Source organism: Glycine soja, chromosome 11 (genome assembly GCF_004193775.1).
Source record: "Glycine soja cultivar W05 chromosome 11, ASM419377v2, whole genome shotgun sequence".
Classification (NCBI taxonomy): domain Eukaryota; kingdom Viridiplantae; phylum Streptophyta; class Magnoliopsida; order Fabales; family Fabaceae; genus Glycine; species Glycine soja.
Genome location: NC_041012.1, coordinates 47,391,849 through 47,404,933, shown reverse-complemented (window position 1 = coordinate 47,404,933; position 13,085 = coordinate 47,391,849). Strand labels below are relative to the sequence as shown.

Below are 13,085 nucleotides of genomic sequence, written 5' to 3'. Positions count from 1 at the left end.
GAACTTCTATACGGACAACTCAGTAAAAAAAATGCGCAACCTTTATGTATGTCATGGAATGGAACACATGCTAATTGCCCCCATGCAGAGTAACACAACTAAAAAATTAGAAACATTAAATTCAAAATTCAAAATATATAACATACTTATATTTTTTTGGTTTAAGATCGAGGAAAATATATTACATTATAGTATTTAGCTTATTATCCTGCCAAGTGATTTTTTGGTTAAAAAAATCACATTTTTTTTATATAATCAATAAAATACAAAAATAATTAAGATTCTTTTAGTTGCAAAATCAAAATGTAATTTCTTTTTAATTTCATCATTAAACATCCAGTTGATTTATATAACTATCTTTATTTCTCATTTATATTTGAGCAAATAGTGTATGAGAGTAGCTGTCATGTAAAATTATTTTAGATTATTTTTTATCTTAAATTATTGTATATGATATATTTATTAATTTTTATAATAATTATCTATATAAAAAATTCATATTTAATAATATTTTTAATTGATTGATAATATAAAAATTATATCAACAGACGTTGATGTTAAATCTATTTCCCTTAAAGTGTAAGGAATAACAAAGTATCTCACTTTATACCAATTTCATGAATTTCATGGTAAAAAAAATCCCACTTTATTATAAAAATATATATATATTTAAGTAAAAAGATTGGAAATGTATAAGTAAAAAAATTTAAATAATAAATTAAAAAACGGATATATTACGTGTATAAAAATATATTTAAGTAAAAAATTTAAATAATAAATTAAAAAAACGGATATATTACGTGTGTAAAAAATATATTTAAGTAAAAAATTTAAATAATAAATTAAAAAATGGATATATTAAGTGTATAAAAAATATATTTAAGTAAAATATAATTTCCCTTTTAATTAGGATAGCTAGAATGTGAGATTGTTAGATGCTGGTTTGTCCTTCATCTAGAGCAAGATCAAAGCTATTTAAGCAGGTTCAACATATTCTTTGTTCACTCAATCTAACTACTACAATCTATTATCTATCTATATGCAACCTCACTATTCTTTCTGTGTTGCCCCTTTTACTCCTCACTTCCCTATTCTCCGCAAACAACCTTTTTCCTTACTTCACTTTCCAAACCACCCTACATTTCTATAGCCGTTAACCACTTTTCATCATTTACTTTCCCATCAAAATTTTCAAAACCAATTAAGCTAGCCATGCAACAACATCGAACACTGTCTTGTTCCAACCACTACTACTATACCATTACAATAACCTGAAACCTCTTCACAATTAACTTGGTCCAAAAATCCAAATGGGTTGCTGCTTCAGCACCCCTAACTCTAAGCCACCTCAAAATGGCGACAAACACCAACAACCTCACCTTGGATCCCACGAACAAAACTGCAGAATCAGAATCCGACAATCCGTTGAAGAGGAATCTGTGAAAGAGGTTCTCTCGGAGACACCCATCTCCAAACCTCAACAAGTTTCAACTTTGATGCCACAAACGAAGACCCAATTGCCCGTTATTCAACCCCAAAAGGTGCCCATCCGAAAAGCGTTGGATTTAGAAGAAGTTTCTCTCGTGTTGGAAACATGCAGCAACGGCGAGAGCTTCTCCACCACCACCACCGCCACCACCGTCACGGAAAACCGAGAAGACGAAGCCACGAGCAAGAGAAGCAACGGAACTCGCAATCGGAAGCGTTCTTACGCCGTCGACGGCAGAGACCGGAGGCCCAAATCTCCGGCGAGAAAGCCGGAAATTCCGGCAAGGTCACGGCCACTTCGCGGGAGGGAGTCCGACCATGCCCGCCGTCATTCTGGCGAGGGGACTGTCCGGCAGTCGAGGTCTCCGTCGCGTGGCGGTCGGAGTCAGCTCAGGCCGCCGGGAGGGATCAGCCGGCGAGTTCCTCCGGCTAAGGCTAAGGGTGTTGTGGAGGAAAACGACACCGTTTCAGTGAAGGAGTCACTAGAAAACCCACACGTGTCATTAGAGTGCTTTATTTTTCTGTAGGTTTCGAAAGCACGTTTCTTTCTTTCTCGGTTTCAAGGTTCTGGTTTTGCTTTCCCAGAAGCTAATGGCATGTTTTCCGTTTCAAGTGCTTGTTTGTTATAACGTTGGAGTTCATTTGTTTCCTTGTGGGACTTGTTGCTCGCAAAATTTGCTTTTGTAAATACGTACATCTCCAAAGATGTTTTTCTCTTGTTTCTTTTTTTTCCTTTCTTTCTGGTGTCCTTGCCTTGTTTCTTGTCATATCTCCATACTCCAATTCAGGGATGGTGAACTTGTATGTGATGTGATCATTCTGGCATTCTGCAGTAATAATAACAATAATATATATATGTATTGCATTTGAGTAGTTCTATATCTTCTCATGCCTTTTTTTTATACAAATTTTCCTACTATTTTATAAAAAATACTATATAGAAAAATAAATTCTTATAATGTCCTGTAAATATAAAAGGCATTCAATATTTATTAATAAAAAAGAAAAATAGTAAGAGAATTTTAGAATTGTTTTCTGATAATATCTTTATACAATTTTTAAATAAAACATAAGTAAAGAGGTTCATTTTTTTTTTTGTTTTGCAAAAATTTAATGAGAGAAGGATATCCAGATAAAAGCCTTTGAACTTAAAAAACAGTAGGAATTAAGATTAGAAAAGGTCCATTTAGTTATTAAATTATAAAATATTTATTGTATAATTGATATTTATTTATATTTTAAAAAGTATAATACTTATAAATAAAAAATTTACAACATTATAAAATGAACCTAATTGATGAAATATTAATTAATTATTAAAGAATATAAAATTTTGTAGACTTAATTATTTACAAAGTGAAAATTATATAAATTTTTATGGACTTAATTGATTATAGAATTAACTTGATTAAAAAATGACTAACATTATATTTGATGCGTATTTAATGAATATTTTTTCATTTTTTTAATAAAAGTAAAAATTATGTAAAAATGTTAGCATTGAAATATAAAAAGTGATGAACTTATGGGATCTGAGCTCATTATTGTAAAAGAATAACACACTCGGCATAGTTAGAGAAGGTGTGCCTTTCAATCTTTATTTAGTAGTTCAAATTAAACTCTATTTGATCTCTACTAATCATATGGATACTTTATATTATAAGCAGTAGTATTTTTTTGACAGGTAGAGTGAATAAAAAATGAATATGTCAAGCAATGGAAATGGTCCTCGAAATAGAGCAATGCATCCTCTTTACTTTATGGGGGAGGGGTAAGAGGAAGACAGAGCCTTCTTTTGCTTCTCGGTGTTAGTGTGGATTGTCTTTTTTGTATGCAACCAAGCGTGTACCTTGACGTGCTTTCTGGGGCTACAAGCGTGCGAAAAAGTGCACAATATGACAAAATATTACAGTTTTTGGAATGTTGGACACTTTTACTGATTTGATTGTTAATAATTATTTTTTTATTAATATATACAGTATATTATTTTATTTCATTTTTAAAAATTTGTAATAGAATATATATATTTTTTAACAAATTTTAAAAAAAATCTAAAAGAATAAAAGCTATGTGGCATATTATATATAAGAAAATAAATTATTCACGGTTGATCTAAAATAATTTTATATTTTTTGTGTAATAAAAAGTTACTATATGTGTTGACTTTTTAATATAATTATTTTAAAAATTATATTAATTATGATTTTTAATTGATTGTAAGTGTAAACATATTTTTCCACCAAATGATCCTTAAATTTTAATTTTTGTAATTTGTGTTTTTCAAAAGTTAGATTTTAACTACATAAATTAGTGTCTATTTTTCACTTGAACTTAAGGACATGGATCAAACATTCTTTTATTATGTTTAATGCAAAAGCAACTATAATTTTTTTTCATATCTCTCTTAAATTGATGTGAAAATACTCAAATGCATCTTAATTATTAAGGATGTGGGCTCATAATTGTAAAATTTGAGTTAATTTGATTACAATTTCTTCATTTTACGGTTGTTTTAATGAAATAATGAAGAAATCAATATCTTTATAATTTTTTATCAACCAAATTTAAAAGAATAATATTTCAAGTGTTTTGGAGGAAAATTGATACAAAAATGGAAAGAAAAAGTCTTGAAAAAAAGTTGAAGATTGAGACCGCTTGCTTAGCGCACAAAACAGGCTCAATGCGTCTCCTCGCTTAGTGGCCAGCTCACGCTTAGCGCGAAAAAGACCCACCAAGAAACCCAAAGGTGCGCTTAGCGCGAAAAATTAAACTACCTTATGCCTATAAAAGGAATATGAAACAGAAGGGAAAAATACACTGTTACACCGACACCCACATAGACTGAGAGCTCTAATGAATATATCCTAAACTTGAGTATCTCTAAGAGGAAAAATTCTTTTTCTATATCCATTATCTCCTTCTCCTCCTCTATCCAATTCTTTTTTTCTATCTACATCAATCCCTAGAATGTAAAACCTTTCATGACAATGAGAGTTTAAACCCCCATTATTGGAGCCTAATAGCCAAATTTCTTTGTAATGTAATTTTTCCTTACTATTTATTTAATGCAATGTTAATTTTTATTGTTTCTTTCATGTGCTTTATTGTTATTATATGATCGGATCATCCATGCATTAGTTTTAAGGGTTATATATTGGGAAATGATAATTTTTAAATAAATGGGAAAAGACATTTAAATAATTCATTACTAGGGATAGAATGATTTTGTTTTGCTTCTGCATGCGTCTCCATACTTTGTGGAGATGTAGTATTCTATCTTTGCGGGAGAGATAATAGATAAATTAGGTTGTTCAAACGTGGGTGGAAATTGAAAAATCATTAGATAAAGAAAATCATTAACATTGTATCACAATAATTTTGGCATGTTAGGCTCCAACATATTTAAATTATGAATTTATCATTAAACGTTGTTATCTCTATCTTCTATATTTCTTATCTTTTACCTTAAATCTTTTATCTATTTTTTAAAATCTCATATCTCTTTACATCTTTGTCTTTTCTCCTAATCTTTTATTTTAAATTTTTTATCTCTTGCTTGTAAATTGAGTTTGCATCAATTTAAGTTCAGACAAAGTTCATATGAATTCGACACTCGAACTTCTGAATATTTTATTACTTGAGATCTCAAAGGGATGATGCTTGTTCAAACACTTAAGTTTCTATTAATACATTTCACCTTCATTTGTTTTTAAAAAATCTTCAAATTATTCCCACTTTCTTCTCCCTCTGGCATGAACCTTCATAGTTTCCACCTCTTTTTTCTTTAATGAAGATTCCGAAAACTATTCTCACTTGTCTATTTAAGAAGAGGAAAAAGAGTTATGTATTGATATTGATAAGGGAAAATTATTTTATAGATCATCTATTTATAATTTATCATATATGATAAATTTATTAACTTTTAAAATAATTATTTTAAAGTAATTTAAAAGATAATTCATAATTAAATGATAATATAAAATTATTTTAAATTTTCAGTATATATAAATTAAATTCATTTAGGAAAACTCTTCAAAAACTTTCCCACTGCTTTATTTATCATCCGCTCACAAAGAGCTTTTGGATGATCACGTTCCGAAGCCAAAGTTAAAAACAAGGAAAATGATTATTGGATATTTTTTAGTGTTTGTACCTTTGAGAGGAATAGAAAGAGAGAAGCAATGAGTGATTAATTTAATTGGTGATGTAATGTGATAAAAAAATAAAAAAAATACCCATCTTATGTAAAAAAATTAGAAATATTTTATAGTGGGACAATAAAATACTAGTTTATAGTAGAGAAAAGATATTAATTTTAAGTTTTTACAAAAGTATATAATCAAATGGTAAAAAATTTAAATTATTTAAGCTTCTAGAAATTATGATTAGAAACCAACAACGATTGGGTGATAGTTATGTCCCTTAATCTTATGTACGTACATTCCCAACAAAAATTAATTACTACCTTCCACAAAAGTTATTTCTTAGTTTTTATTAATATTATGGTCAGCAAAAAAAATTATAATTGGATCAGTGTGTGCTTTTGTTTCACTTGTTTGTTTAAAAGATAAAATTAGTACTAATTTATTGTTTCTTTTATCTCTTATGGTTTTTTATATTTATTAATAAAAATAATTTCATATTATTGGGGTAACATTTATTTTTTATGGGATAATTTTTTATCAAATATATTTAAGTAAAAAAAAATATCTTAGTGGAGAGAATTACCCCATAAGGCTTAAGATAGATCTATTCCTTGGTGTTGATGAGATGTTTGTTATTTATGGATCTTTAAATATCATCACCTTAAAAATTAAGTTATATATATGACAAGTTAACAACGAAGTAGAATAATGGAGCGGTTGAATATAATATAATGGTTCCAACTTTCCTCTTGAGAATCAATTGTTGCACTTAGCTTCACGGAACATGCACCACCATCCATCTCTAGTCTCTACTCAAGATTAGCCCCGCCATAGGGACCTGGTCTAAATTAAAGTTACAATCCTAATAAAAAATCCACATGCACTACCTTCCAAACATAACTAACCATTAATTTTTCTTCATTCTCATCACTGTATTCAATTATGTTCTCCATTGCTACAAATGGCTATTCAAGGCACCGGGATAAGGGGAAACTCTCAGGTACGTATGAGTATGGAGTGTAGGGAGGATAAAAAAAATAGTAAAAACAATAGTTTGGAACGGGTGTCAATTTCTCGAATGTATAGGCAATAAAAATAGTATAGTAGTAAAAAAGGAAGAGAAGTGTATCAGTAAAAAAGGAAGTGCATGCAAATTAATGAAGGTAATGATAATAATTATAGTAATAATATTGATGAGAATAATAAAAATAATTCTGGTGATAAGAATAATATTAGTGATACTAATAATAAAAGCAAAATATGTTGGTATGATCATAATAACAGTGATAAGATAATGAAAATAATATATATTCATGTTTCGATTGATAATAATGGTGCTTATAGTATTCACAATAATATAAGTCTCACAAGAGAGATAAATGAAATTAAAGATTTGTTTTAAATTTGAGTAAAAAATTAATTCAACATCATTGTAATTGAACAATTTTTTAATTTGTATTTAATTAAAAATTGAAAGATCGTAAGTACCTCAAATAGATCTCATTTTTAGATTTTTTTATATTATTCTTTTACACGTGCAACAATAATAACATCTAAGTTTTTTTTTTATTAGAGTTTAGTTTTCATATATGACAATGTATTTTTTTTTTTTTACATTACCAATCAAGTAGAAACCATGAAACATATGTCTTTTTAAGTAGTTTTTATTTAAATTAACAGTTTTATCATATGCAATAATTTATACTTAAATGACAATATAAAAAATGAAACTATTGGTTCATTATAATTAATTTTTAATCACAAGGAAATCTCTACATATTAAATGAGATCAAAACGCTAGAATCTTGTCGATAAATATTAGATAGCAGCGCAAGAGGCAGAAAATAGCCCAAATCAGGCCCTATAAGCATCGGCTTGTACTTTGTACAGGCTAATCTTTAACTTTTTTGGATCTTGCTAAATACACCTACATGTTTGTTAAGTAAACCTCCTTATTCTATTACCCATTACACCCTTTCATTCTGATGTGATGGCACCATAAAAGTAAATGTTGAAGAGACATTTAGAGGTGAACTTCTGCAACTTCAAGTGACTGATCTACAGTTTGAAATTTGAGAAAAAATCATCTCATACTATATTTTTTTTGGTAAATAAAATAAACAAAACAAAATTTGAAGATCTCGAATCTTCAAAATCTGAAATTCATCTCTTGAACCAGCAAGTTCATGTGCTTTCTTAGCTCCCCACAAGTCTGCAACTTCACGTTCTCTGTCTCCACTTCAACCACAACGACCACCCTGCGTCCTTTTCTCCCAAAATGAAACTGACCCGTTGTAATCCGAAGGCTAAACGGTCGGACATGGGTCGTATTTTCTAGTGGTCGGTTTTCTGAGGGTTGGGATTTTCAGCCCAAACCCGTTTGTTGCTCACATCTACCTTCAACTCCTCCCAAACCTTGCGCCCCACACCAAACCCTTCTTCGATACGCATGAGGGGGTCGAGGAGCTTGTGTGCAAAAATGGGGTGTTGAGGAACAAAAAAATGGGGGTTCAATGAAAGGAAGAGGTACAAAAGTGGTTTAAAGGAAGATCACAGTCGTAGGGTGGGGGTGTGTAGAAACAAGGTTAAAAGGGTATAGTTGGTAATAAGAGAAGAAAGGGGGGCTTACTTAGAAACGATGGAGGTGTATTTAACAAGAGCATAACTTTTTTTGTCAGTACAATGGAGCTGAAACAAGGCTAAACGGTCCAGACCAAACAATTTTTCAACGTAGCACCTCTTGAGACTGAATTTGTCAGTACAAGTACCCAAAGGTAGTTTTAACTTTTAAGTTTGGGAGTGTTATTCCCACCTCAATTTGGTTAAGTTCACCTCCAACTTTTTCAATTTCTTTTACAAAATTACTATTGAGGGAACATGTTTCCTGTTATAGGTGTAAAAAACCTAGGAGCTTTTTAGCTTGACACTACTAGAAAAATGGCGGTGGTGGTTGAAAAGGGAGCATAATGCATTGCAGTATATATGGTTCTAAAAGGTAAATATGATAGAGGAGGTGGGAGGATGGAAAAGCATCGGTAGGAGAAGGACCATCATTTTCCACTAAAATGGTTCTCAGAGTCAATCTATAAGAAGGTTGGAGAGTGACAATAGGTAAGATTTAATGTCTCAATCCTAATCATCAAATCTTAATTTCTTTTTCTTTCAAGAAAATCAAAGCACGATTCAAATTTCTTAAAAGTTTTATTATAGAAAAATGTATATATTCTCTTGTATTAATTATGAGAATCATTGATATTGAGATTCAATTTGATCTTTTTATTATTGTGATGCTAGAAAACTACAAAACTAACACAAGAAACTTCATTTTGGCATGAACCATGGATGGATTAAAGAAAACCAACAAATGTAGCATTGGGGGTTGAATATAAGATCGGATGGATTTTCTTGGATATATATATATATATATATATATATATATATATATATATATATATATATATATATATATATATATATATGGAACAGTTTAAGAGAATAAGTTTTAACTGTTCCTCCTTTTCTCTATATATATCAAACAAAATATTTTGAAAGAAAAATAAAAGTATTGGTAATCTTCCACATCCACCAAATGAGACAATTATCATAAAATGTCCCTACTGTACAGGATTTCAGAGAATGACATTGCATTAAGAGAAGAAGAAGCCCAGTGCTGGACACCATGCCAGTTTGACAGATCGAAGCAGAAGAGCAGACTCGTAATTCATGATTCATAAATACATATAATATCTGTGCGTGCATGTTCATAGGAAAATTATGGTTGCCTTTTACGCAACCACATATTACATACTGGTTCGCAGTCGCTGGTCAATAAAGTTGTTTCTGGTCATAGAAAACCCAAATTTGTCGTATTAATCTTTAATTGATTTTTTATGCATTATTAATTTATGTAAAAAATATTCGCCAAAATTAAAATATGTAATTCTACCAAAAATATTTGTTTTGTGTTATTTGAACTTGTGTCACTGAATTATTTAATATGATTAATGTGACTCACTTTACACTTCTAAGAATTAAAATGGTGTTTTACCTTTAAAAAGATAGAGAACATCATGGAGGATCGAATCTATACACTCACAATTCATGTTCCACAATTTAACTATATAATAATTTTCTTTACTGCATGTTAATCATTAAATTAGAAAATGCATATGTAATATTTTAACTTTTGAAATAGAACTTATAACCTTTCGTTGAAATTAGATAAAATAAATAATAATAAATATTAAATTAGCATAAACATTAAACACAAAACTTATATTTTTTTATCCATAAAAATTAAACACAATATCAGATTTACAACACTCATACAAAACTTATATAATATCCTCATACTCAAATGCTATATATATGGTCAAATTTGTTTCTGTTACACAACATTGTTCTACTTAGATTCATTGTGTTTTTTTAGATCGATGCTAAACAAGTGTCAATCCGAAAGGAATTATAAAAAAGAATGTATAAATGTCTAAGACTATAGCAAGGTTTTTCACGGTTACTGTATGAGTAGCCAAATGACTAAGTGTATGTGTCTGTTCTATTGTTGTGTTATTAATTTGTTGTGAACTGGTGTAATGCTCTTTCTCTAGCATCTGTCTTTATTTCTTGCTTTAAGTTAAAGAAAAAGGAATGTCAACTTAGTTCAAACGTACAAAAGATAAGAATGCTAACCTAGAGCCTACTTACAACAAGCACAACCCCAAGAAAACAAAATTATAAACTCCTTGTGACACCCTGCAAACTTACAAAAGATAAGAATGCTAACCTAATTTTTTTTTTATCCGAAACACATGTGTCATACATTTATTGACCGTAATGATCTCGGACCAGACAATAACTTGTCCTTGCAATACACATTGAACACAAAATTTCCAAATGACCAACTACACGTCACTTTATTGGCACACTTAAAACCAATATGCAATTTGGGCTTGGCATTACAACTTTTGGATCCCTATTGCGTTGCTGCCTAACTAATTAAAACATATGAAGAATAGGCTCCCACGTATCCTGGCAGCAGAGCATAGATTCCACGTATAATGCATTGGAAGTGAGCAAATTAAGACCATGAATCACATATGTAAAACCATTTAGAGAGCTACGGATATTTTCTTCTCCTTACAAACAGGTTGATTCAGAGAGGGGTCCAAACAGGTTGAGCAGAATGGCCGACAATATGCATTAGAAACGTCGTACGTTAGCAACAAACACAATAATATGTCGATATATAAACTAATACTCAAATACCATTTTTCATGTGTTTTAATGGGTCCTTGGCCACAGCACAAAATTTGATCTGTTTCTATTAGAAATAAGATTATTTGTCAAGATTTGTCCTGCTTATTATTTTATTTCCCCATATCCCATCTTCCAACATGTTTTGAACTAAAATTATATTGTTAATCTTCCTCACCAAAGGTTGATACTATAATGCATTCTCTCACTCAAATTTTCTCATTCTTTTACTCACAAGCCAATAACACCATTGAAAATTTACTTTTTACAAAACTTTGACTGTTTGCTACAATATTACGACACATTAAATTTTTTACACAAAGATGATCTCTTTTTTGGATTTTTTTTTTCGATTTTTCCCTTCTTTTTTGGTTATTATCTCTCTCCCTTTTCAAGATATATACCCTTTCCGGAGGTGTGAAAAAATCATTTTTTTGACAATCACTAACAATTAACGCACTTTTTGGTATAAGTCTCATATGACAGAAAATCATAATCATATATATACACATTGTGGGCAATTTGTGTCATCATGGTCCACCACTTATAGGAAGATGGTCTAGAAGTTTTTTTTGATACCTGGATGATCTAGTGAATTTTGACCCAACAGTATAATTTCTGACGATAATACCAGAAAGAAAAAAGAAAAATATAATCATGCAGTAATTTTGCATTTGACATGTTTATTAACTAGTGTTTTCAAGTTTAAGAGTTTTGTTAAAACTAAGAAAATAAGTTTTATGATGATCCAATTTGAGTAAAGTTATGTTGAATAAAAGATACATGCCATCTCTAAAAAAAACCTTAATTTTTAATATTTCGGTTGTTCCATAGATACTTTGTTGAGCATTGACAATACTAAATAAGTCAAATACAATTGTTGGCATCAAAATTGTGTCACAGGAGAACACATCTATAGGGTAAAAAGAGGAGAAGAAGAGAATTTCCAAGTAATTAAGGTCGTTAAATATTATTGCATACGTTATTGGCTAATATATAATGTGTTAGGTTCATGTTTTGGATGTAATTAACGTCTTTTCCCAGACTTTTTTCATTTAATTTTCTTTGTTTTTTTATATTTCGTAGAAGTCTGTTTTTGCTTCAAGTTCAAGGAAACAAAATTAAAACAAAAAAAGAAAGAGGTCCGAAAGACGAGCTATGGTACTGTACGGTGTTACTGCACCGGGTGCTCAGTGTGAACGGCCAGCTGGAACACTGCATGCCAACCACAGTAGCACTGCCGAATTTTGACTCTATCAATCAAGTATGATGCTGTACGGCATCCTAGTTCGGAGTAAGAGACTAAATTAATATGGATGAAAATAGATGAAGGATAAGATAGATAGAGTTTAAAGATATTTACTTGAAAAGAAATATAAAAAAAACTGGTGAGAGCTTAGGAGGATTTCTTGATCTTCTACAAAATGGTGTCTGTGTAAGGGTTTTCATGGGAGATATATTTTTGTTTGATTTATGAGATAATAATAATAATAATAGAGGAAAGAAAATGAGAAGAGGAGAAAAAGAGTAGTAAATGATGACTGGGGCGATCTGCATTTTTATATATTTTTTTCATATACTCACGCCCCTGTCTCCTAAAACAACCCCATCTCAAAAACAATGCCAAGTTTCTCTCTCATGGTACAAAATAATGTTTTTTTTTTCCTAAGCAAAAGTTTCTTGTAGGAGATGGGGATCTTCAATTTTAAAAAAACAAGGAACAGTATCTTAGTTAAGAAATCCGGAAAGATACTAAAACTGGAGATGCTCTAATATTTCTCTAACTCTACTCTAGGATGAGTTTTTTTTTTTTTTAAGGAGTCAAATAAATAATGAAATTTAGTTAACCAAGCTATAGAGCTTGAAAATTTTATATTTACGATCAAGTATTTGATTGTATTTTCACTTGTATTCATGTTTTGAAATGCCATAATTTTTATTCTGTTAAAAAAGATTGATTTGATGGATAAAATTTTATTTTATTTTTTAATTTTAAATTCTATCATACAGTTTCCCATGACTTGAACGATTAAAATAAGAGTTTATTTTTTCAATTAAAAACGTTAATCCTATAACTTAGCGTTCAATATATAGTGTAATGAGTAATCTATAATAATAATAATAGAACTGATTGTTTGGAGGTACGTTTGGACAATTAAACCTAATGTAAGTGTGACAAAACTCACCAATTTGAAAAAG

The 13,085-nt window shown here is 30.0% G+C and overlaps 1 protein-coding gene across 1 annotated transcript; it reads left to right on the top strand.

The window, feature by feature from the left end:
• Positions 1 to 1,310: 1,310 nt before the first annotated feature.
• On the top strand, positions 1,311 to 2,015 carry LOC114373366. The gene has a single exon (XM_028330838.1). The coding sequence runs from the start codon at positions 1,311 to 1,313 to the stop codon at positions 2,013 to 2,015; it is 705 nt and encodes a 234-aa protein (XP_028186639.1).
• Positions 2,016 to 13,085: the final 11,070 nt, after the last annotated feature.